Here is a 27,120-nt window from a genome sequence, read left to right as displayed (position 1 = left end):
CACAAGCAAATTCACAGGGAATAGAGAGGGACACTTATTGTAAATTGTAATAAGGCAATTGCACATATTAGCCGGGCTATGTCTAAACCGTGGCATGGTATCCATGCTCCCAAAACATTAAAAGCACACTTGCAATTGTTGAAACAAAGCGAAAATGAACTAAAAGATTGTGTTAACAGTTTATTCTGGCGTATGCATTACACTTCTGATTCTCATCATAAGTTTAAGCAATTCCCACACCATATTTAACCTAGGTCTAGTATCCACTTAAGCCTGGCAAGTAAAAAGCATTTACAATTAACAATTTTTTAAGGATCTTCTTGTTGTGGCCACATTAGCGAAGCACACTATCTGAGAGATGCTGCAGTTTGGCGCAGAGGGGTATTGGATTGCATGATTTTACTTGAACTGCTCTCTCCCTGAGTAGTGATGACAGGATGGAATTGACTAAATAGTGCCTCCAGCGTCTACAGTATAGTATCCTCTGATTGGAGGAGGGATCAGTAAACGTCAAACAGAAGCGTCCTACTGGGTGACATCATCACGCAGCATCCATTCGATCACAAAAGTGTTCACTCCTAATGTTAACCGGCGTACGCCGTAAGTAGGTTGACGGAGTCGGTACTGGATAAATAGCGTTTATCGGTTAACCAAATTGACACAATGAAAGTGGACTGCCAGCACCGTATACAAAATAAACGCCTCAGTATACAACGCAAGGCAACAGCCACTCCCAGATGTCTTTAATGCCTTATTTTAGCTGCTTGCTCCATCTACAGTACACCAAGGCAGTGACAAACCGGAGCGTCCCGGGATCCGTAACGAGTGCACCCATTGTTATTTTTTAGCGGCTATTACACATTGGCCGATTGTTGGCTACCATAATAGCTTGCTAATCAACTTTAACTGTGTGTATCAACGAGCAAATGTGGTTGATAGTTGATTAGAAACTATACAAAGTGAAGAAAATGAACAGTCGACTGCAAGAGATTCGCGAGAAACAAAAACGTAGACGCGAGCTTTTAGCTCAACAGGCAAGTGGAGCCTCTTGGTGATGTTAGCATGTAATGTTAGCTAATAGTTCACAAGTAATCTAACTGAAGCTATAATGGTATCTGTTGACCATCTATGGAGCTGCTAGATCACAACATGTTGTTTAAATTACGCATTTTTGAAAACGTGGTGGACAAGGACAGAGCCATGTGGCACCAATGCATGCATAAGGGAGATAACATAGCTGACGCATTTACATTGTTCGCCATCGAGTGGACTCCAGGCATAAATAACATCCCTGAAACATTGAATGTTAATGAATTGTATCTATATGTTAAGCTATTGTTGCAGATATAGTAGTCAGACGATAATGAAAATGGGGTTAGATAAAATACAACTTTACTTTAAATAAGTTGTTGAAGCTGCTGCTACACAAAAGCAGTAACATGCTGAGAGACAACTCTGAGCAAAACAATACATTTTATAATAAAGGACATACATAAATGACTTTCTCCTTTTTCTCTAACCCCAGTTGGGAGCTGAAAGTGCAGACAGCATCGGAGCTGTCCTAAACAGCAAAGATGAACTAAAAGAAATCGAGGAGACAAGAGAGACATGCAGGTAAGCTGTGATCAAAAACGGTTTGAACAAAATCCTGGCGAACAGGTTAGTAACAATATAAATAATAAATTAGGGGTGCAGTTGTAAGCATAAGAGTTAGTTAATTTAATTTACAAATGGATTCTAATGGCATGAATAACACAAAACACGATACAGAGTAGCTGCCTATCCAAACCTTTTTAAGGTTTTTGTTTGATCTGATCCTTGCATTTATGCACACATTGATCATATTGTATTCACTCACTCCTCTACACTAGGGATGTGCATCTCCATCACTGAGGCCGATGCGATGCGCATCTCGATATGTTGCCACGATACGATACATTAACGATACATTTGAAACACCAGGCGATGCGATACGATACGATTCACCCCTGTTGCGATACAGTTCGATACGATTTGATTCAACATTATGCGATTCGGTGCGATACGATACGATTCAACACTATGCAAAAATAATGATACTTCAATATGGTACGACAGAGGATTTTTGTTTTATTCCTTATATGCAGCAAATCATACATTAACAAAAAAGTGCTTTACATATTTGGTACTGCACATCTCATCATGCCGTTTATTTTTTTACCTTTAAAAGCTCTCCAGAGTAGGCTACAGTACAATTGTATAACACCTCACAGTTAAACAATGTAAGGATGCATTGCTCATGATTAACAATGTGCAAATAACAGCTACCATAGTGCAATGCCCATACAGCTGCCAGCCTGATGTGCTTAATACTCATTCATAGGCTAACTCACCAGTGAGCAGAAAGCAGTGGGTTCTATAACAATAAAGAATACAAATAACCTCTCACAAACAGCTCTTTCATAACTGCTTACAGTGAGGAAGACATTTAAATTGTTATTGGCCGTCACAGGCTGCTGTAAACTAAACACCACTCTCTCTGACAGAACACCTCACTGAGTGATTTAACTCATAGTCTAACTTTCAGGTTTCTCTTTTCAGCCGCAGACTCCATGTCGCCTCTTTATGTGCGTCGCTAAGTTCCTCGTACTACTTGTGTACTTTAAAGTGGCTCGGCATCGTTAACAATTTGCGAGCGATTTTTCAAGTTGACCGTCTGTAGTATATAGTGCCGCGCACATATACCATCAGGACGTTACTGATGGGGTGTGGCTGCGGAGTGATACTGTGTGTATGCAAGCCCACATCTATGTATCATGGCTGTAGACCTGTTAAGTAATAAAGATACCTCATACAAAGGTCTACGGATACCTTATTACTCTCCATGACCTGCGGTCAACTATATAGCATAAAGGACTATTACACCGTCTTTCTTGAACAATCCGAAGTGTTGCCAAACGTTTGATTTGTAGGTATTTTTCGGTGCGCTGTGTTTCTCTTTCTCCTCAACTTCCGTGTGTGTTGATAACTGAGGCTCTCGGCCTCCGTAGTGGCGAAGCAAATATCAAAGATCGTCTCTGCTGAGCGTTGACAAGATGAGGGGATTTTACATGAATGAATCGGTTTTTTACCGATGCAAAGACGCTACGCAATCGATGCATCGCGAGTTCAACCCAAACTGTAGCCGATGTGCACTCTTTCAACCGGTGCACTCGCATCTTGAACGTTTATGCCGGTGCACCGATGCGAATCGGTGAATCTTAACATCTCTACTCTACACACAACAGCCCTCCTCATTTTCTTTAAAGTATTGTTATATGTTTGTCCCGCTTGCTTAGACGTTTTGCTTTGTTATCGTCAGTGCTAACATGTGGGTTTTGTGCATTAATGTGGCAAAGTATCTTGGAATGTATCTCATATTTGTTGTGTCTTGCAGGGCTTCATTTGACAGTTTAGCCGTACCTTCCAAAAGGAAGGCCCTGACGGAGGGAGAGGACACAGAGGAAGATGTTGAAGAACCAAAGGTGAGCATTAGGAATCTACATGGGTTAAAGAAGCATCCACCCTATCATATGATTATAAACCTGATTAATATTGCACTTTTCTAAACAAATGTGCCAGCAATTTACAGTATGAAAACACACGTAGCTTTACCATAACACCAAGTTTCCTAAATATAGTGATGCTAATTAGTCGCTTTTCGGCACCTCCCGCTTTTTTAATGCTGATTTGGGTGACTTATGTAATTCGTGGAGAACCGAAGAGTGTGGTGGGGGGGGGGGTGTCCAACTCACGGACAGCGAGTACGACTAGTTGACAATGATCCCTCGCTCTACGCCTCCTGTACCTGTGCGCTCTGCCGCTCTCCTATCGCTTGAAGGGTCTGCTAACATGCGACCAACAGAAGACAGTTAATTGAAGCATTATACAGTTCTGTTTTATATGAGTGTTAAGAGATGTATCCATAAATCTCTTAATGTTGCCCTCAAAGTGCACCAGATTGATGCATTTAACTTCAATGTAAAGAAAAAAATCTTCCCGGGGGAGCATGCCCCTGGACCACCCCCCTAGAGGAAGTGAGGTCCCCCCACAAATAAACAGGTTCATATGGATAGGATACTAGATAAGTTTGCACATTCATTATATATAATGATAATATATATGGTTCATTGCGGAGGACCCCGTTTTGTGCCCCCCCCAGCCCCCACTTCTTAAACCAAAGTTACACCCTTGATAATATCTACCTGTAAATAATGATAAAAACCCTTAACTTAAACTTAACATCTCTGTCTCCTATTGATCTGAGTATATTATAAAGAATAGCCAGTTAATTGAAGCATTATAGTGCAGGCCTTTGTCAGATGCAGAGGTTGCGCTAGACTTTTTCGCTGCCCATCATTTTGACGGACAGGATCGTAAAACTTCGGTCAAAATCCAGAATTACCCTTCGGCCTTTACACAACTCTGACGTGGGGGGGGGAGCATGCTCGTGAACTGTCAACGGGGGGGGGGGGCAGTTCACATGTGCCGTGTTCAGCATGGCTGCTGCTCCTCGCAGGAGCGTGCACAGCGTAAAGTCAAAACTCACAGACATTTCAATGATTTGTACGGCACAGTTAGGTTTGGAAACGGTATAATTTCCTTTTTGGAGGGCATGCATAACACGGCATAACATGCATAACACCCATAAGCAGCCTCGCTGCGGGGAAACTTTGGCGCTGTTCCGAGTTTGTTCTAATCTGTGAAAATGACGGACTGCTTTCAGATTTGTCCGTCATTGTTAAAAAAAATCCGTCATAGACGGAAAATATTCGGTTAACTCTCTGGTCAGATGGTATATTACGCTGTTTTTTTTCTGCTTCGAATAGTTCTCTCTTTTTTCACCATAGGTGTGTTTGCACCACTGTAAATAAAACATGAGAAGGAGACAACAAAACCAGATAAAAAATTATATTTTTTGCCACCACCCAGAACTGTGATCTCTCAAGATGCTGCAAACATTGTTCTGTTGACTCCATGAGTTTTAAAATGTAGGATCTATCACATTTAAAACTTGAGGTTATTGTAAAACATTATTGTGAACAGTTTCACCCATTATATATATATATACTATCAAAATTATCACGTTAACGGCGGTAATTAATTTTTTGAATGAATTGCGTTAAAATATTTAACGCATTTAACGCATGTGCAGAATGGCCCGCCCCATACATCCCACCAGTGGCAGCGCCAGGGTATGGCTGGGGTAGGCTACACCCATACCAAGAAATGGCTTAGCCCCACCATGAAAAATGATGTTAAAGTAAGCAAAATAAAGTCTGCCAACTCGCGAGGAGTAAATTGCACAGACAGCCGTTAGTAAGATTGATTTCAGTAGCCACTTGTCTGGAAATACCGAAGACCAGAAACGGTTTTGAAAACTTTTGTCACGTAGTGATCGTCTTCTCAATAGAACATCTTTGATAATGTCTTCTGGCCAATCAGAATCAAGATAACGGCGTGGTGTTGTTGCAGGAAGTCCCGACGGAGAATACGTTTGCTGTAGTACAGGGGTGCACATAACTGGTATGTGCGTAATCTGAAATGCGTACCGTCACTTGTGTCACAAATAGGGGTGCAACAACTAATCGACTTAATCGATTAAAATCGATTACCAAATTAGTTGCCAACTAATTCAGTCGTCGATTCGTTGGTGACGTCATCACGTGCGTTTTACGCGCCGTTAAGCTACAACGTTATCGGTACTGGGGACATTTAACAAATATATGTCATGTATTATTGATACAAAAACATTATATCGCAGTCTTAGTGTGGCCAGCTCGTTTCTGCAAAAAGACAAACAAATGCGTCTATGATGTATTTTCGATCAGACGAGATCTCTCTCCCTGGTCTGTGTGCGAGGGGGCGGGGCAGTTTACACACATGCGACTGCTACATGCAGCAACACACTGCGGAGATGGCGGAGAGAACGCCGCTCCGAGGTGTTGTTAAACTTTACCCGTCTCGATGCTCGTTGCCAAAAGTGCAATAAGAGTTTAGCATGTAAGGGCGGTAACACGATCAATTTATCTAAATATTTATCAAAAGTGCTCCACATTCAGATGGAGGAATGCACCGGGTTCGACTGTCTTTCCAGCAGCTCTGTAGCCCCGTCCACGAGTAACGTTTTCACGTCAGGTGTTATGTATGCTAGCAGCAACACACGCAGTTAACTACATTATACAAACATGGGTTAATGATTTGAGGTAACCGAGTTATTTAGTTTGTTAAAGTTTCAGCTATTCTGTTTACAGTTCTGTCATCACATTATTTATTATTTGCTAAAACACTGTTGTTTCTTTTGATGTGAAATATTATTTATTTAATTTAAATGAAAAGCCATGTTAATTTTGTAAACAATTTGTTTAGTTAATTTAATAATATGTATTTTTTAATAAAGTATTCATCTTTATTGTCTTCATTGTTAGTTTCCACATGCCTAAAACAACCTCAAGCTAAATCTAAAAGTTGATGGCTAAATAAGAGCGCTTGAGAAATTGTGCAAGGCGTAATAGTCCGAATAGTCGATTAATCGTTTCATTAATCGATAGATTAATCGACTATCAAATTAGTCGTTTGTTGCAGCCCTAGTCACAAAGCGCATTTGCGTACCGACGTACTTGTGAAGCTTTTCCAGAAGGCGGTTAGATCACCGGGGGGCGGCTAGTGGAGTACTTCGTGACCACAGAGTGTGAACGTTGTGATCAGCTGTTTTAGCGCAGTGAAGCAGGGGAGTCTCCCTCCGCAGCTGGTTGGCGTAGTTTTGTCACAATTCGGTTGTACAGACCGATGTTAACAGCAGCCCTGTCTGTGCACACGGAGACCGACTCTGTCGTCCGGTGATCGAACTGCCTTCTGGACACAAGTGACGGTACGCATTTCAGATTACGCACATAACCTGCGTACCAGTTATGTGCACCTACTACAGCAAAAGTATTCTCCGTCGGGACTTCCTGCAACAACACCACACCGTTATCTTGATTCTGATTGGCCAGAAGACATTATCAAAGATGTTCTATTGAGAAGACGATCACTACGTGACAAAAGTTTTCAAAACCGTTTCTGGTCTTCGGTATTTCCAGACTAGTGGCTACTGAAATCAATCTGACTAACTGCTGTCTGTGCAATTCTCGGCGCGAGTTGGCGGACTTTATTTTGCTTACTTTAACATCATTTTTCATGGTGGGGCTAAGCCATTTCTTGGTATGGGTGTAGCCTACCCCAGCCATACCCTGTCGCTGCCACTGGTGGGATGTATGGGGCGGGCCATTCTGCACATGCGTTAAATGCGTTAAATATTTTAATGCAATTAATTCAAAAAATTAATTACCGCCATTAACGCGATAATTTTGACAGCATTAATATATATAGATATTCTTTGTTTTAGTGACCATTTTACAATGGTTTTCTGAAAGATGTTGCTCTCTTCAGTGTTTCCCCTATGATGGAGTCATAGCAGCGGTGCTAAGGCACGTGGGCCCAGTATAATGTGAGCGCGGAGCGCATGGAATGTTTTAGTGTGTGCGCGTGCGAAGTGCGCCACGCCAATTTGTTTCTATGTGTCAGCACAAGAAAGGCTCTTGAGGCCTAGTACCAGGGCCGGTTCTAGCTAATGTGCTGCCCTAGATTTTATATGTAAAGAATAAATGAAAAATCTCTACAAAAGGCAAATACACTACAAAAAACAGAAACTTGTTGACATAGGTCATATCCGTCAAAATGGCTTCAAATGTATTCAGTATTGTATGAGCTTGTTTTAATTGGGGGGTGGACGTCACATCCTCTAGGGGGGTCCGGGGGTATGCCCCCCCCCGGGAAGATGTTTTTTTAACATTTTAAAGTAAAATGCTTCAATCTGGTGCTCTTTGAGCACACAATTACTAGAGACCTGATCGAGGAGGTACAACTCTAAACACCCATATGAAAAAGATCGGTTTACATTTTAATAATCAAATAAGTATGTGAACATAACCAATCACCTTCCATACCCAATAACAAATACATGTCACTTATTTTATTTTTGTTGTTCATTCATATCTTATTTAGTTGACATTTATTTATGCATATTTTTGTATCTCTCCAACTTTAAACAATATTTTTGGTTTACTGTCCTATAGTATACATTGGAATGATTTCAAACCTGTTTTTATTTATCCTAATAATTATAAAGGAGTGCCTTGGAAATATGTGTTTACATAATTTGTGGTCAAAACGTTTGAGACCCACTGCGATAACTTGGACTGAAATGAACTATCTAAACACTCAAGAGTCCTTTACCTCACTGAGCCTCTCAGTCTGACAGGAGAGCTCTCCTCCACCCTGGTTGTAGAAACATCTAATTCTTATATCCGTTAGCGCGACGAGCACTAGATTCTAATAACAACAGCGCCGGTACCGGTGCGCTCTCTCTCTCTCTCTCTCTCTCTCTCTCTCTCTCTCTCTCTCTCTCTCTCTCTCTCTCTCTCTCTCTTTCTCTCTCTCTCTCCCTCGCTCGCTCGCTCGCTCCCATGCTCGCACTTTGGCTGTGAGCTGCAGGCGCCTGATAAGCCAACATCCCCCACTTTCATCACTTACAGCGCCTATCGTACAGGGCAATTGGAAAGTGTAACCGGGGTGAAAAGGGTGTTACATTTACTTAATTATGAATGTTGTTACATCAAGGCCGAAAATTAGGATGAGCGCCAATGGTCAAAAATGTTTTTTCCCTCCCAGAGCTACCAGTGCAGCGCCCCCCAGATCTGGTGCCCTATACCAAAAATCGGCCCTGCCTAGTACATACAGTGGCAATGTCTCAACATTTAGCAAAAATACATCTTTATTGAACATACAGTAACACAAATACTACAAATCCACATAACAAACAATCGAAAATGAAAAAGGGTCGCCACTTATTATTATCTTAATTTTTTTGTAAAAGTTTTTTTGTTTTTGTTTTGGGTACCTAGCTGGCGCCCCCTAGCAGCGGCGCGCATATTTCAGCAGCGGCGCTGCGCCACCACTATTTGTATATAGGGGAAACACTGCTCTTCTTTTATAACATGTTTTGTAAAACATTATTGTGAACAGTTTCACCCATTATTTATATATATATATATATATTAGGGCTGTCAAGTTAACGCGTTAATAATGCGTTAACGCAAAAAAAATTAACGCCACTAATTATTTTAACGCGATTGGCGCATGTGTATTTTTTTTCCTCGGCCGCCCCGTAGTTTCAGAGCGCATCGAGTTTAAAATACCATCTACAAGCTGATGCTGACAGCCCCGCTCCTGCCGCCCGCTTGTGGCAGACCACACTTCCACGCTCACCGGCAGGCACCGACTGGCCATCTGGAGGACCGGGAGGGTGTGTGTATGTGTGGCCCGAGCGAGAGAGAGACCTTATGTGCATTGTTGTTGTTAGCATCTGGTGCTAGCTAGCTACGCTAACGGATAGAAGGAGCTGTTTAAATGAAAACAGAGGAGCGACATTTCGCCACAACTGCGCCGAGCACTTGACTTTATGCAGGAAGCCAGACAGTGGGACATTGTACGAATAGTCAGCACAGCACAGCACTCAGCTCGGATACTGCGCAACATGATTGCAGCGTCCAGGCAGCTCCCGTTCGAGCATATGCCTTGAGTTGCACATCCAACGATCCATCACTCACACACACACACACACACACACACACACACACACACACACACACACACACACACACACACACACACACACACACACACACACACACACACACACACACACACACACACACACACACACACACACACACACACACACACACACACACACACACACACACACACACACACACACCATTTGTATTGTATTATTGTATGAGAGAGGTTCCAGTAATGTTCAGAGGTTGTTTAATATTCATGAGAATATTTGTCATTGTTCAAATGATAATAAACATTAGCATAAAGCATATTTGTCCACTCATATGTTGATAAGAGTATTAAAAACTTGAAAAATATTCATCTAAGGTACATTTAGAACAGATACAAAATGTGCGATTAATCGCGATTAAATATTAACTGACTGACAGCCCTAATATATATATATATAAGCAATAGCTCACTTCAGGCCGTGGTATATGCTCATTATATCACAGCTAAGGGGCGTGGTTCGTCCCGACGCGAATTTGCTTTTATAAAACGGTTACCAAGTGTGGCAATATGAAAGAAAAATACACACTCTAATTTAAATAGTTTTTATTAGTAAATAATGATGTTCAAAATAAAATAGTCCCTCTGTTGCCTTCTGCACGAAACATAGTGCGAGGTGGTTGCTATGCAACAACACTAACAGCTAGCGAACATATTAGACGGAGAGCGTTAATCCATTATTTGTCTATTTATTTACATTCATTTGTATGTTGCCGTTTATTGTGCACCCACTGAAAAACTGTCCAGCATCAGTAGCATGGCTTACGTGGTTACTTGTATAGGTTGAGGTTGTTCTAGGCTGTTGCTTGGCATGGTGAGAATATTGCTCCACTTTCTCCGGTCCCCGAGATTTGGCTTCCAGTAGCTCTGGAGAGATCTTTCGCACCTGTGGCCACTAACAGTCATAATTTCTCTGCTTTGTTTCAAGACCTGCATCAGAAAGCTTTTGAATGGTGGTACTTTTCCAGTTGTTCTACCTGCTCTTCACGTAGCTCTGCATGTCGTCGTTTAGGTGCTTTTTTTTTCTGGAGATAGGCACTCCTCAATCCACTCCTCGATAGTAAGACCCACCCGGAGGTCGAAGTTAATCTTAAATGTTTCCATCTTATGCTTTGTAAGTTTGTTTTCTAACGGAAGAAATGTAAATATATTTATAAAACTGACAAGTCTAATCAAGCAATCTGATTGGTCGATAGTGTTTTTGCGGACCTCTTTGATTACAGATTTGAAAACATCATTGCTTGCTTTAAAAGTAGCACAATTCATTATGTCAAACCTTGGAAAGTATCTAGATATCCCTGCCCTAATGCCAAAGGAACTGCACACTGAATATGTTTTGCCGTTTGATGTCTATGTCTGGACCGCTGCCCCGTTACTTCTCCGCTGCTTTCTTGTTCCAGTTTGAAAAGCAAACAGTTTGCTTTTCAGCCCAACAGTATACTGTTTTTCTCAGACGCGGAGGGATACTGACTTGTTGTGAAAAGTAACTTACAATTCTATCTGTGGTATACGCTCAGTATATCACGGCTAAGAACCAATCAGATTGCTTGATTTTACTTGTCCGTTTTATAAATATATATATAGATATGAATCTTTGTTTTAGTGACCATTTTCCAATGGTTTTCTGAAAGATGTTGCTCTCTTCTTTTATAACATGTTTATATATATATATAGTATATATCCTTTATTTAACCAGGTAAAATAACTAATTGAGGTTAAAATCTCTTTTACAAGAGTGACCTGGCCAAGAAGGGCAGCATGAACAAAGTTACAACAGATAAAACACAGACAATACAGGCAGACAAATACAGCAGTAAAACACAAATAAAATGGCACATTAGCCAGTCAAATATGCAACATAAAAGAAACTATTAAAAATCATTAAAAACTGGTAAACTTTAAAACGACTTCAATTTTAGGATATACGAGCAATCACATCTACCAATGGTGTCTTGTTCTCTGTCCTTTAAGATGGACTTGAATTCCCCCATAGTGATCAATTCTGGGAGTTTAAGCTCTTCCTGTACATTATTCTAAGCAGTGGGGGCAGAATATTTAAAAGCTGTTTTACCCAGTTCTGTTCTTACTTTAGGAACCAGCATCTGAATAAAATCTTGGGAGCGCAGGCCATATAGACTTTCTCTTTTACACATAAATGTGCAAATGTAAGAGGGAACAAGCCCAAGCAGAGATTTATAAATAAAACCCAACCAGTGGGAAAGTCTGCGAGCAGACAAAGATGGCCAATTAGCAGCAGCATATAAAGTGCAATGGTGTACCCGATATCCACATCCAGTAATAAAACGTAAAGCACAATGGTACACAGCATTGATACCTTTTGAGTGAAGATGACATGAGGGCAGATTAAGGCCCAATTCCAATCCCCCTACACACTACCCCTCCGTTTGCACGTTCGCGCGGAGGGTCCGCCACATTAAGTGCTGTTCCAAACCAACGAGTGTGGAGGTGGAGTGGGTTACCCAGCCCTCAAACAGCAAGTCTGCATCGGTGCTGACTTCACGTGCTGCCCTACCTGACCGGACTCAATGCTGTGTGTGTCCTTCAGGAAACAAGCTGTTAACAAGTAGTTCCTGCAAACATTCACTGATAAATTGCGATGTTAACTACCTCATGATAACCTCATATTTTTTTAACTTAGGATCATACCTGTGTTTAGTCATACCTATGCATTTTATTATAAAGTTGTGTATATTTACAGACTGTTGCAAAAACTAAGAAGTTTATAAACATCAGGTTTAAAACTAAAAGAGCTTTACAAAAAAGTATCACGATTAAAGATGTTTGGAGTTTTATTTTAGTTATTCATTAAAAAATGTGTCCAAGAGATGCTTTTTTGAAACCCTTGTTAGATACAGTTACGGCATTTCCTGTTTCTGCCGGAGAGAGGGGAGTTTGTTCCAAAGATTGTCGCTGTATTTACACCCTCAACATGACAAGAGGGAGCCTCGTTTAGCTGCAAGTGTCACTCCACCACAGAGTTCACTCCGTCACGGAGTGGGAGTGGGTAGGGTGTGATTTGGAATTGGGCCTAAGAGTTTGAAAAAGTCCCCGCTTACTCATACCCAGTGTTGGGACTAACGCAACTACTTTTTGCGGTAACTAATAGCGTTACTAGTTACCTATTCCCATTAAGTAATGCCGTTATAGTTACTGTGATTTAAATGGGTGCGTTACTGCGTTACATTATGTGATCCAACTGAACCGAATCTCCCTGCGGATGTAACTTACAGGCGAATACAGCGATGTCCTCTCACAGTACCATGGAAAAGTGAAAGTAACCAGAGAGGAGTGATGATTGGTTAACGCGGGGTAACATTTCAGGTTAAGCCAATCAGAGACAGAGTTGGGCGGGTCTTGCCTTATGGGGAAAATACACACACACGAACACTTGCTAATGCTAACACACACACACACACACACACACACACACACACACACACACACACACACACACACACACACACACACACACGGCAACACTCACCACTAGCACGCACGCACACACACACACACACACACACACACACACACACACACACACAAACACACACACACACACACACACACAGTGGCAGATGCAAGTATCAGCGAGAGCAGCAGCGCATTTGCAACTTGGAAATATAACCACTATTTTCAATTTGTGGGGATAAAGGACGCAAAAAATATTACGGTAAAATGTAAACTGTGTGCAGGACAGAAAGCATTGTCCACATCGAAGAACAGCAATGCCAATCTCCTGAAGCACCTAAGTAGGCCTAATGTACATGGGGCTATAAAACTAGTCGCCAAAGACCCCACCGTCTCAACCACCGGCAGTGACCCAGATGGAGCAACACCATCTATACAGCCAAAAAGCGATCTTTTTAAATCGCACTTTTGTGTTTTATTGTTCCACTATTTCATAATGATAATTGCTACAATGACGGGGAGTTGTCTTTTCTCTTACGGTGCCACAGAACAACACAAAAACTTGTATTTTTATTGTTATTATTTTTAAAGTAAAGTAACTTGTTACTAGTTACTTTTATAATTTAGTAACTAATAAAGTAACTAGTTACTTTTTTGAGAGCAGTAACTATAACTATTACTAGTTACTTTTTAAAAGTAACTTGCCCAACACTGCTCATACCTCATTCACACCAACGCAACTCCGGTTCAAGCTCCGTGCTAGAGCTTTTCAGGTTCAGAACCGGTTCTTCGGTTTAGCTCCGGCTCTTTTCACACTGCCCAGAGTCCGACTGGTGCTGCGTCATTGCGTCATCGTTGGCGTCATGACGTAACCGTTTGCGTGCCTGCTTCATAAAGCCAAAGCTTGCGGAAACCCCTCACAGCTGACACCGACAACAACAACAACAATGGCCGATTGTGCTCCAACTTCCTCTGTACCTTTTCAGAAGACCAGATTACCAGTAGGTAGCTGGTCTCTTCAGTGGACCACTGCTGCTTGTTAAGTTTCTCCATCGTTGTGTACAAACTGGATAAAACGCCGGCTTTTTGTTGTTGTTCAGGAGTTGATGTGAGGACAGCGCGAGGACAGAGAAAGAGAACAAACACAAGGAACAAAAACAAAACTGCGGTCCGCGGAAACACGGACAATTTGCGAATTAGTTCTGCCTTGAGATGTACTTGTCCGATATTGTAAATAACACGTTCCGGACGATCGGACGTGTGCTTTTTCGCACACTGACCAAAGTATGAACCTCATTGTGTTTTTGTGTGTTAGGATGAGCCGGAGGTGCAGCAGCCGGATGAAAACAACCCGTATGAAGAAGTGTACAAGGACTCTAGTACTTTCCTCAAGGTTTGAAAACCTGCTCTCTTTCTTTTTACAGACACACTGGCTGCGTTCCAAGTCGCATACTTTTACTTATTACTTTTATTATGCATTGCACCTGCCCTTACATACCATGTACTGTTGCGTGCAGGACCTACTACTTTACCGTAACACCATAAATGTCACAGGCGAACTAGATTTAGCTGCTATTTATGTCAACCAGCTGATAATACTATTAGTTTCTGAATAATTTGCCGCGCTTTTGCGATTTAATGCGGGTATATGATGTGTTTTACAATTTTTTAGTTGGGAGAAAATGTCTCTTATACTGTAGGTCTAGTAATCTGCATTTTTATAATTGAAGATAGTTTTCGGTTCTTTTATCATGTTTAACTGCAATTACACGGTTTTTTGCGCAAAGAAAAAACAATTACCTTTGAACCACTCAGCCTATCATACAGTATATATTAAAATATACAACCTTTTTAATGGGTTTATGTAATTCTCCCTTTCAACACCATAATAATGATAATTAACATTAAAATAAAACATGGCCACATTTAAAAGGAATATGATGAGATGTGCAATGTAGGCGTGCATGTCAACAACGTTTTCAACGTAGCATTTATCTGTATGTTCACCATCAACCACAGCGAATACTTTCAACAAAATCTGTTATTTCAACTCTCTGAATTTCAGATGGCTAGGTATTGATCATACGTCTGTCACAAATTTACATTAACCTACATCTACAAAATGTTCGGATGAACGGCTTATAAGAGTTTAAAAATAGCCAGGGTCAGATAACCATTTTACTACGCTTTTTGATATCTTAGACAACCGACAAAAAGTATTTTTTTTAATTGTATGATCCAAAGCTGGAAGGACATGCTTTATCTCTCATTCGTCTAAGCTTTAGTAAAGTAAATGGCATGTGAGAAACAGGGTAGCAGCTGCCACACACACTTAGCCACAACCTGTAATTACAGGTTAGTTTATTGTTTATTGATAGAAATGTGTTGCAATGTTTTATTTTACAAAGAAGAAACTAGTCATGCACAACCAGTTTTAAGAGGTGACGGAAAACAGTTGTCACAAGGTACACACAAACATAGCATGTTATTGTACCATGAAATTGCTTTGCGCCGCAGTCACACGGTGAAAGGTAATAATAAGCTCTAGAAAGCCTGCGTGGTGTCACAAGTTATGACACATCATGTGACATCTGTATTTAGAATGTTTTGTTCCCTCATATTTTCTTGGAGTTTGTCAGAATGTATTGCAGACATTGAATTAGAATTTACAGTTTTGATTAAGCCTATACAATCTGATGCATCAAATGTGTATTTAAAGCAGGGGTGGAGAACCTTTTTCCTCTCAAGGGCCATTTCGATTTTTACAACATCCTCCGAGGGCCGTACAAGTTATTGAACTCAACCTCTGCTTAAAATAACAAAAATCACAGCCCATTCATTTCGCCTTTCTTTCATGCTGTGCAAAGAAAAAGCAACCTCTTAATCCAGACAATTTACCATGACTCGTGCATGCATTCACGTGCACGGTTGTGGCATGGCCACCAAAACAGAAAGATATGGATGGGGGTCCATATCTATCAGAAAGATATGGTGGGGGTCCTCACCTCCTCTAGTGGGGTCCGGGGGCATGCTCCCCCGGGAAGATTTTTTTTTTAAATGTTGAAGTTAAAAGCATCAATCTGGTGCACTTTGAGAGCAACATTAGGAGCTCTGTGGATACATCTCTCAACATCTATATGAAACAGAACTGTAAACAGATTTTATTTTTATTTATCAATCAATCACATTTATTTATAAAGCACATGGAGCGTGGAGCCTTGCAGCCGCGATACCACACTAATTGCGCCGCATAAGCTCATAGGTGCGCCGCATTTGCGGCTCAGTTGAGGCTCCCCCTCCGCGAGGTGAGGCCCCATGCAGTCTGCGTGATCGGCTGTAGGGAGGGTTGGCCCTGGATCAGTATGACAGATGAACAGATCGCCACTGGGCTTACAACTAAAGACACAGCCACGCAACAACTGCTGCATGTGTACAGCTCCTTATGCGTACTGTAATTTTTGAAGTGCCGGAGCGGCATTCCGGTGCTCTCCGTCAGAACTATACCTCTGTCAGATGAGACATATATCACGAGATATACACGTTAGGCTTGTGTTGTGTTCAAGGAACCTGACCTTGGCTAGGAAAAACTCGCTTGTTTAATTATTTTGCGGTCTATATTTCTATAATCTTTTTTTTTCCCGTGTGTTTATAAATGACCTCGAGGGCCGTATCAAATGGTCTCGCGGACCGTATACGGCCCGGAGGTTCCCCACCCCTGATTTAAAGGCTTGAATACTAGGGCTGTGCATCTTCACTGGTCTCACGATTCGATTACGATTATCCTGTCAACGATTCGATTCGGTTCGATATCCCGGTGCATCACGATTCATACCAATGCGTTGCATCCTCAATTTTCTATATTACTGCACATGGCTTATTTTTCATCAATGCATACATGCAGTAAATACATATGAACTCTCTTTTTATTATTTAGAAAGTGCTTCAGAAATCAATAACATAAATGTCTTGACATTAATTTATAAACCAAAATAAATGAATTGTATAGGTCTAGCCTCCGTGTGTGAAGTTGTTCCATCCTCAAAAACAAAAAGCTAATGCTTCTGCAGTTGAGCTGCAGCTTCTAGCAACAGTCTTCTGTTAAAAAAGGACACTGAATGTTCTGAATGAGGCTTCACACACAGGACTTGAGTCTGAAAACAGCAGACAACAGGAGTATTTACAACAGCATATAACAACTAAAATAGTGCATGTGGGTGCACACTTACATTCTCTCTCTTACTGTTACATAAATCCCATGAATGTATGAGATTAAGTTAGCTTCATTATATCTCAGTGATTAAGTGAATAATAAAGTTTCTATCGGGTCACTATCAGCCTGTCACTCATTATTTTCAGGGAGGGGGCGGGGCTTGGAGGAACGGAGAGGAGACGGTGATCGCGGAAGCTTTTTTCCTCCTGCCTTCACAAACTTCACACACGTATATATCGTCTGAAAATTGCTAGAGGACATTCATACTCTGCAATCCAAGACTTAATTAAATCCACCAAAAACCTGATATGATTGTAATTATTTTTGAAAAACATAAATCCCTGTCTGTGTTTCTGAGCCGCAGCGACACGGAGTGATTCAGTGCGGGTCCTTCTGCTGTTGCTTCTGGACTGGTGTTCTTGTGTTGGTGGATAAAGCAGACTGCTCCGTGTTGCTGTGCCGCTGTCACGTCTGTTCCCTGATCTCTGCGTCACCGACCGGTTTGATATTAAAGTGACAGAAAAAACGTTATAGTAAAGCCGCGGCCGGAAAATCAGGAAGCAACGTTACTACTCTATAACCGATTATCTTCCGTCACTGCATCGAGACTGAATCGTCCACGTCCGCATCGCAATGCATCGTAGAAATGATTATTTTCAACACCCCTATTGAATACACATCCTGTCATTCATATTTGTGTTGTCTCTCTTTATGCAGATATATTTTTCTTAATTTATCTTATATGCCATTTTCACAAAGTTTTATAACTTACGGCATTCAGGATATTTACATTGCATTCATCCAATCATTCAGGACTTTTTTATGCACCTGACCTGGAATTATACAACTTTTTGTGCAATGGAATGACACTCGCTGTTAAACCATGTTCATCTGTTCACACCAGATTATGTACAGCTGTATGGTTGTTGTTGGTGTGACGTATGTTGGTGTGACGTACAGTATGTCCCTATTGTGTCATCTCTGTTTATGCAGATATATTTTTCTTAAATGTCTTTTTTCCATCTATTTGTTTTCAGGGTACTCAGAGTTTGAACCCACACAATGACTACTGTCAGCACTTTGTGGACACAGGGCACCGGCCCCAAAACTTCATTAGAGATGTTGGTGAGTGTGTGCTTCTGTGTGTTTCTTTATGTGCGTACATTTGTGTGGGCGTCTTACCTCGTTTTCCTCTGTGCTTCAGGCCTGGCTGACCGGTTTGAAGAATACCCAAAGCTTCGGGAGCTTATCAGACTGAAGGACGAACTCATCTCAACCACCAACACTCCTCCCATGTACGTTTAATGATGATGTGATTTTAAATATTTACCTTAATGTCAATGTGATCACACCCAGAGAACATATGTTGAATTAAGAAGACCAAGTTGAAGTTGGCCTTAACTATTTGGGAAGGTTTGCTCTTATAACTGAGAGCGTCTTTGTCTGTCTGTGTTTAGGTACCTCCAGGCTGAACCGGAGAACTTTGATCTGCAGGATTTGAAGTGCAAGTTTGATGTGATTCTGGTTGAGCCCCCCCTAGAGGAATACTACAGAGAATCAGGCACCAGCCACACTGAACAGTTCTGGAACTGGGATGATGTAAGTATGCATGTTACTAGTCTGCATTTAGCAGTTAGGGCTAGTATGTGAATGTATTTAAAAAACAAAAATAGAGATAAAACAACAAAGAAGGCGATACAAATCTGCATGAGTGTATTAATGCATCTATTAAAAAGGAGAACTCAAAAAAAAAAAAGTATCTGGCCAGTGGAGCTTAAAAAAACGTAAATGTGAACAGTTTTTCCCTTCTAAAGTGATAGTACCACCAAGCTGAGAATCTGCATCACACCACAGCCGCAAGACAAAGGGCACTTCAGCAGTCATAATATATAAAGAGAACAAAGATATCAGATGCACTTTCTGTGGAGGATATCTCACCTTAGCCAGCATTATTTCCAACCATTTCAAAATTAAGCCACACCCATAGGGATGGGTATCGTTAAGGTTTTAACGGTACTACTACTTTTATCGATACCACTTATCGGTCCGGTCTTTTAACGGTACTCTTATCGGTTCTTTTGGTGAAAAAAAGAAGGTCAACTAACTAAACAAATTGTGAACAAAACTAACATTGCTTTTTATTGAAATTAAATACATAATATTTCACATCAAAAGAAACAACAATGTTTCAACAAATCATATTAAATAATCTGATGACAGAATTGTAAACAGAATAGCTGAAACTTTAACAAAATAAATAACTCTGTTACCTCTAATCATTAACCCATGTTTGTATCATTGAGTTAACTCGGTGTGTTGCTGCTAGCATACATAACACCTGACGTGGAAACGTTACTCGTGGATGGAGCTACAGAGCTACTAGAAAGACAGTCGAACCCGGTGCATTCCTCCGTCTGAACGTGATGCACTTTTTCTAAATGTTTAGGCAAATTGCTCGTGTTACCGCCCTTACATGATAAACTCTTATTGCACTTTTGGTAACGAGCATTGTCCACATCGAGACGGGTAAAGTTGAACCAAACCTCGGAGCGCGTTCTCTCCGCCATCTCCTCCATGTGTGTGTGTGTGTCTTAGGGCTGAACGATTAATCGATTTTAAATCGAAATCGCGATTTGAAATTATGCGATTTATCAAATCGCAAAGCCTGCGATTTTTTTTTTCAAATATTTTTTTATTTAATTAAATTTTTTTAACATTTTTTGTGTGTGTCAGTCATCCACACCAATCAGAAGTGCTGTGCTCCACATGTACCAGCCATTGTTAATCAATCAGAAGTAGCCCATGATAGAAGGTGATAGACAGATTGATCCAATCATCTGCCAAGTGCTTCTGAAAGTGCCTGCCCTTTCCAAATGGCTTCCAATGGAGCTTTAGATGGTTTGGTGAAACAAACCATCTGGGTCAGGTTAGTAATGCTCCATCACATGTTTCTATTACAGGGTGAATCTTAAACTGAAGCTTGACTTTAAAGCAACCCAACGGAAGTTTCATGTAAGTTTCGTTTTTTCACTCGTAGCTCGGGCTGCGGGGGTGCTAGAGACGGGAGCATGTTGATGCAACCTTCCTAGCCGGAGTTATGGCCGCATTTTACAATAAACTTCCGTTGGGTCGCTTAAAAACAAATATCGCAATTTGAATCGCAATCGCAATATTTGTCCGAAAAATCGCAATTAGATTTTTTCCCAAAATCGTGCAGCCCTAGTGTGTGTTGCTGCATGTAGCAGCCGCGTGTGTGTAAACTGCCCGGCCCCCTTGCAAGCAGGCGGGGGAGAGAGATCGAAAATACTAAAAATAAATAATGATGCATTTTGCAGTCTTTTTGCGTATTATAAACGGAGCTGGCGAAATTAAAACTGCAATATAATGTTTGTGTAGCAATAATACATATGACATATATTTTTTAGATGTCTCCAGTACCGATAAAAAGATCGATAACGGTACCACGGTCTTTAATAATTCAGCCCCAGGGCCCGTTTAATACTGGGGCTCGGTACCCATCCCTACACACCCATAGCATTGCATTAGAACGGTTAGAAATACCTTACAAAAACATTGCCTGGCATAGCCCACCTTCCTTGTTGCTGTGTACAAATGCACCCTTCTGTAATATCTCTATTAAAATTTCCATAGCTGGATTTGTGATTTAAGAGCAGAGATCCCAGCTTAGACCAGAGTAAAAATGAAGCACTATAAAGGGAGTGACTGTATAGCCTGTGTGTCTAATCACTGGTTCTGGGTCTCTATTAAAGGGTCTGGTCCAGATAGAACACAGAGATAAATGGGGTAATGGGTCCGTGTGCAAAACTAGACCTGTGCAGGATTTTGTGTGGGATTACAGATAATAAGAGAATGCATATCCTCTCCCAGTAGGGGGCAACATGGTTCCCAAGGACCCTGCCAATGAGCAGATTTCAGGGCTAAATGTTCTCTCATGACAGGACTTCCTCAGGGAAAGGAAGTGTTAAAGTGTTTTGTGATTTATGTATCCACTGGATGGATGATTATGGCATTGTGTTCCCTCACCTCTCTTTCCTCTTCTCTGCTGTTGTAGATCATGAAACTGGAAATTGAGGAGATATCAGATCTTCGTTCCTTTGTCTTTCTCTGGTGTGGCTCTGGTGAAGGCCTGGACATGGGCAGAATGGTAACATGATCACTCATTTCTTATATGCCCTTTTCACAAGGTGTTACAACTTACGGCATGCAGGTTATTAACATTGCATTCTTCCAATCATTCAGGAACTTGCTGGTCTAGTTTGCACCTGACAACTGAATTAGGCAACTATGTGTGCAATGGAATGACACTAGCTGTTAAACCATGTTCGTCTGTGCACACCAGATTCCGTACACCTGACTTTAAGACGGTCATATTTACTTTGCTGTATGGTTATTGTTGGTGTTACACATGTCCCTATTGTGCTTGCCAACAGCACAGCATCACTGCATGGCTTACTTTGTCTGAAATTGATTTTCTTGTAGTTTTTACCTGAGTAGGAATGTTTGACCAGCACCTGTTTTTTACACAACTGTGATTCATATAAAGACTATTGTTATATTTGTATAAATATGAGTTTTCCCCAAACACAAATGCAAAGAGTCATTAAACCAAATATTGAACATTTCAACAAGCCAGACCAGGAATAAAGAAAAAACCGTTTTTTGCAGATTATTCAGAAACTTCATTATTGCTTAAGTATCATAGAGAAAGGCTGCTTTTCATTAGTAATTCCACTTCCCAACATTCACCCTCATTGTTATTACATCACATACATAATATGGATCCATCTTGGGAATGTGTAGGTGAAAAGAAGTGTTGAGGTGTTGGCTCAGCTTTTTACAGATCATGAGATACCTGTAGGCTCATTTCAATGCGGCAAGGGTGTCGTCTTTGAATAATTGCAATACCCAACGTAACATGCTGCCTCAGTTTGATGATTATCAAGCAGTAGCTATATTTATACAGGTTTTTTGATGTCTTGCAAAACAACCATTTGTCCTTGCATTCACAGATAATGAAGGAAATAAATGAATCACACAACGTCAACAGGAGAATAAGAAAATATTAACTGCAGTTATATTTTATCTGGCATTTTTTCAATAGAATATCGACTTATCAATGACATTCTCTTAATAATTATCTAGGAGAGTGAACCTATAACCTACACATGTAATTCTACTCACCTTTAATATGTATTACAATAACTAATAAGAATGTCAGATAGTGAATTTATTTGATTTGATTTAAATTGTTCTACAATGGTAAGCAACCAGAATCTTGCATGCATTACTGCTACCAGTTACCATTTTTGTTCGCTTAACCCTTCAACCCTTCAAAGTATCAATTTAACCAAGTTCAGTTCAGTTTTCAAACAACTGAAAACAACACTTAGTCTGCAGGGATACCACCCAGGGCTAATGCAGAGGGGAAGTCTCCGAGGCATGTTGAAATGGAGCCTAGTTAATGCACTTTTCATCAGTTTGGAAACCATGTTTTATTAGTGTGCCAGGGATGCATCGTGTCAATAACGCATTGATTATGTCAATAGCCTAAGATACAGTAATTTTCAAAGGTATTGCATGACCCTCAGCATTGTTGTTACACATAGGCCCTTTCTCAATGTCGAGTAAACCTGCTGCAGAGCCACTATTTCAACTATACTACGTCATTGAGTAGCGCCGAATGCTGGGCATTTAACATGCATTTAAACAGTCCTTCGGCGCCACTCGATGACATAGTATACTTGAAATAGTGGCTCTACAGCAGGTTTACTCGACATTGAGAAACGGCTATAGTTTAACATAATACCTTCCTTTATTCCAACCATTTCAGTGTTTGAGGAAGTGGGGCTTTAGGCGGTGTGAGGACATCTGTTGGATCAAGACCAATAAGAACAACCCAGGCAAAACCAAGGCGCTGGACCCGAAGGCAGTATTCCAGAGGACCAAGGTACAGCAATGTGAAATATATGTTAATGTACATATAACATCATCTAATTGCTTTGGGATCATAAGAAGTCCATGATGAATTCCAAGTTAAACTTGTTTTAATTATATTTTATGATTTGTTACTGGAAATTTGTATTTCCTCATGTATATTATCCACATGTATATATTTTTTTAACCTTTTAATGCTATTTTATTATATATTTCTCTCTCTCAATATGTTAGACCAGTGGTTCTCAAACTTTTTTCAATAATGTACTCCCTTTGAAAAAAAAAATTCAGCTAAGTACCCCCTGATCAGTGCAAACACAATTTGTTAAGGAAGAAATGCCTATATAAAGAGGTACAGTACAGCGCTGCACCATCAGTGTCTGATTTATTAAAACAACAACCTTGTAACTGAGTAACACTTAAATGCTACATTTAAAATGTTTACAATCCATCACTAAATTCATGGCAAACCAATTTTAACATCATGCAACAACACTAAGATGACATTAGTTTCATTGAACTGATATTTTGAATAAGTTGTACTTAAAATGTAGTGAAACATGGGCTTGAGCTTCACTGAGGATCTTTGTCATTCTGACAGGGAGGCAAACTGCAGTTATTACACTTTGCGTTTTGAAATATGTGTAACTCTGTTAATTATAAAACCCACACTGCTCAAACTTCCTTACTATTCCTATAATTGGTATATCTATTTATTTATTTTGGGGCGTGGGGAATGAAGAGAAAAAATATGAGCATTTTATGAGCATGGGATTTTGACCCCTTCTATAAACCTATGCATAATGCTGCGCTATACTTTGCGGCCACATGCCGTTGCCAAGCAACGCTTATTGTTTAGGTGTCCTTTGATAAGAAGGCAGTCATATAATTAACTAGAATAGAGCTAGATCTGATAGATTTGGACATAAACGCGAGTAAAACCGGTCAGCTGCTGCTGACGGAGAACACGCAGCTCTGCATGATCACAGCTCCGCCGCTGTGACGGACCGTTGAGTGGAGCAAAATAAATACACTAACCCCCTAATCCCACCAGGAGCGTCTGCGCTGCGGCGTTTTTAGCGATCGCGGCCACTCTAGTCAATGGGTGCTATTCCACCAGACCCGCTGCACCACGGCTCGAAGCGTCCCAGAAGCTCCTCGCCGCAAGGAATTTCTAAAATATAGGATGAATCCTATTTTTGACGCGGTGCAGGCAGGAAGTGATGAAAATCACCTTGTCGTCTGCTTTGCTGGTTGAGGGGGTGCACCCAAAACCGGCTCCTTCTCCTCCCCCCCACCACCGTCTTTCAAGTTGGAGAATACATGCCAGCGTTCTCCTCCGGTTTACAGGCACTGTAAATTATATATATATAGAATAATTATGATGATGAATGCATATTTTTTTACCACTAAAATACAGCAACACATCTTTGATTCATGTCGTTTATAACTGGAATATTACAATTATTATTAACTGTGTCTGTAGTCTACAACACAACAACATAGGAAATAACAACAATAAACACGATTTAAACAGACACAAACATAAACCATTTAACTACGTAGCCTGCTACTTGTAGAAGTACAAATGTCCAGGAAATATTCCAAAATCAACAACAACTGAGAGGCTGCATACACGACGCTCCGCTTCCGCAACGTTTTGAAACGCGCCTGGTGGGTTATGACCCAGGAGGAGGTCGCGGCGCAGACGCAGCGCAGACGCTTCTGGTGGGGTCAGGGGGTAAGAGTTAGACCTAACACACTTAGCTAGTTTATCTACTCTGGAACTAGCTAAACTAGTTATAAATATATTTATTCTTTACTGTCGGGTCACTTATTACAGGTTCAGCGAGCTGCACGAGACTGACGGACTGTCAGGAGAGGGGGAGGAAAAGAGAGCACCTCATTTATTGTTCCCATTTTATTATCCAGAATTACTGTAAACCTTTGAATAAAGTAGTTAATCTACTATTAGTAGTTTGTTTAAATGCATTACTTCTGTATTTTTTTTCATTAACATAAAATAAATCTCACATACCCCCTGCAGTACTCCAACGTACCCCTAGGGGTCCGCGTACCCCCATTTGAGAACCACTGTGTTAGACTACTATTTTTTTTGTACCTTTACATATGCACTGTCCCTTGCTTCTGTAACACGAACCATTTTCCATCTGTGGGACAAATAATGGATTTCTGATTCTGAAATCAATATCCTCCCTCCAGGAACACTGCCTGATGGGAATCAAAGGAACAGTGCGCAGGAGCACTGACGGTGACTTCATCCATGCGAATGTGGACATTGACTTGATCATCACTGAGGAGCCTGAGATGGGAAATGTTGAGAAGCCTGTGGAGATCTTCCATATCATTGAGCATTTCTGTTTGGGCCGCAGAAGGTTGCACCTGTTTGGACGAGACTCAACCATCAGGCCAGGTGAGATTGAACCACTTTTCTTTCTTTGGTAATATCTGCTTGTACGTTTGCTTTAAGTTTCTTATTGCATTTCTGCTTTTTTCTCTTTTTAGGCTGGCTGACTGTAGGTCCTACTTTGACAAACAGTAACTTTAACCCAGAGACCTACGCCTCACATTTCGTCAATGACAACCTATCTGGCTGCACTGAGGAAATAGAGAGGCTGCGACCTAAATCTCCCCCTTCTAAGATGAAGTCGGACCGTGGGGGCGGAGCAGCTAGAGGGGGACGTGGTGGGCCAAATTCAGGAAGAGGCGGAGACAGGGGCCGTGAAAGAAACCGGCCAAATTTCCGAGGAGACAGGGGAGGGTTCAGGGGTCGGGGAGGGCCACATAGGGGCTTTCCTCCTCGCTAGAGCGAATAATTAACCAGACTTATGGTGGGAATCCCTATGTGCATAGAGTCCTGATAATTTTTTATTGGCCAACACTGACGATGACCACATTGATGATTGATGATCACACTGGTTCCTTCGATATAAAGCAAAGAGGGATTTTCTTCATTGGATTTTGGCAAGATAATCTTCACAAATCAAGACCACCTTTAAAACATTAACATTTGTAAAGCAGGCTATTTGAAGTTTGTTATGGTTGGAATGTGACAGCAGAAAAGTTGGCAAATGTAATCAATGTTTTTTTTATCTTTTTGTGTTGTTTATATTTTCTTCATGCAAACACTTAAGATAAAATGTGTGTTGCCTTTATAAACATTATTTTCAAATGTTGTGTTTGTTTATTTTTGTATTGGGTTTTGAATATAATGGATATTTGTCCCCAAGGCGAAGTTGGTCTTGCAGACAGGCGAAACAGAACACCTAAAGACATAACACAAAAAAATAATCATGAATACACTAGAAAAAAAAACTAGAGTATGCCATCACTCAAACAATCATCGTCAGCCCTCAGTAGAATGGAAAACTAATCATCAGGACATAGTGAGCATTTAACAGATTTTGTGGATTAGATAATAATCCTTTTAGACCAGGGGCCTATACTACGAAGCTGGTTCAACCTAACCTGGATATGTTTGAGTTAGCCGGTTGGCCTAATTCAAAACATACGCGCTGTCGCTAAGGTGTACTACGACGCTGGTTATCAAGTGGATTGCTCAAGCCAGCCGTGTCCTATCTAGTTAGGTGCGCGTTCACATGAAAGGGGTGGTATTTGGAGCATTCGACCAATCACAAACATGGAGAAGCGCACTGACAGCGCAGCGTCATACTTCCTGAATGAAAAGTGAACTATAATACTAGTCAAAAATGAAGAAGTTAAACTTTAAACATCCATGACTTAAACACTTTATCCAAGATAAAAGCCACATAGCTGCACCTGCAAGGTGAATACAGCTGGTAAAAGAAAAAGTG

At 40.8% G+C, this 27,120-nt stretch overlaps 1 protein-coding gene across 2 annotated transcripts; it reads left to right on the top strand.

The window, feature by feature from the left end:
• The first annotated feature begins 830 nt into the window (after positions 1–830).
• mettl14 (methyltransferase 14, N6-adenosine-methyltransferase non-catalytic subunit) lies at positions 831–26,477 on the top strand. 2 transcript variants are annotated; one of them, XM_034078401.2, is made up of 11 exons: positions 831–1,034; positions 1,526–1,614; positions 3,416–3,503; positions 14,435–14,512; positions 18,367–18,454; positions 18,534–18,624; positions 18,787–18,928; positions 21,402–21,494; positions 23,181–23,297; positions 25,508–25,718; positions 25,811–26,477. In XM_034078401.2, the coding sequence occupies exons 1-11, from the start codon at positions 969–971 to the stop codon at positions 26,110–26,112; spliced, it is 1,365 nt and encodes a 454-aa protein (XP_033934292.1). In that variant the 5' UTR covers positions 831–968; the 3' UTR covers positions 26,113–26,477. The 2 variants fall into 2 exon arrangements, with proteins under 2 accessions (XP_033934292.1, XP_033934293.1); XM_034078402.2 differs by lacking the exon at positions 14,435–14,512.
• The last annotated feature ends 643 nt before the right edge of the window (positions 26,478–27,120 follow it).

The sequence above is a fragment of the Pseudochaenichthys georgianus genome, unplaced genomic scaffold (assembly GCF_902827115.2).
Source record: "Pseudochaenichthys georgianus unplaced genomic scaffold, fPseGeo1.2 scaffold_424_arrow_ctg1, whole genome shotgun sequence".
NCBI classification, from domain to species: domain Eukaryota; kingdom Metazoa; phylum Chordata; class Actinopteri; order Perciformes; family Channichthyidae; genus Pseudochaenichthys; species Pseudochaenichthys georgianus.
Note: the sequence above shows the minus strand (reverse complement) of the source record. Positions and strands in the feature narration are given on the sequence as shown.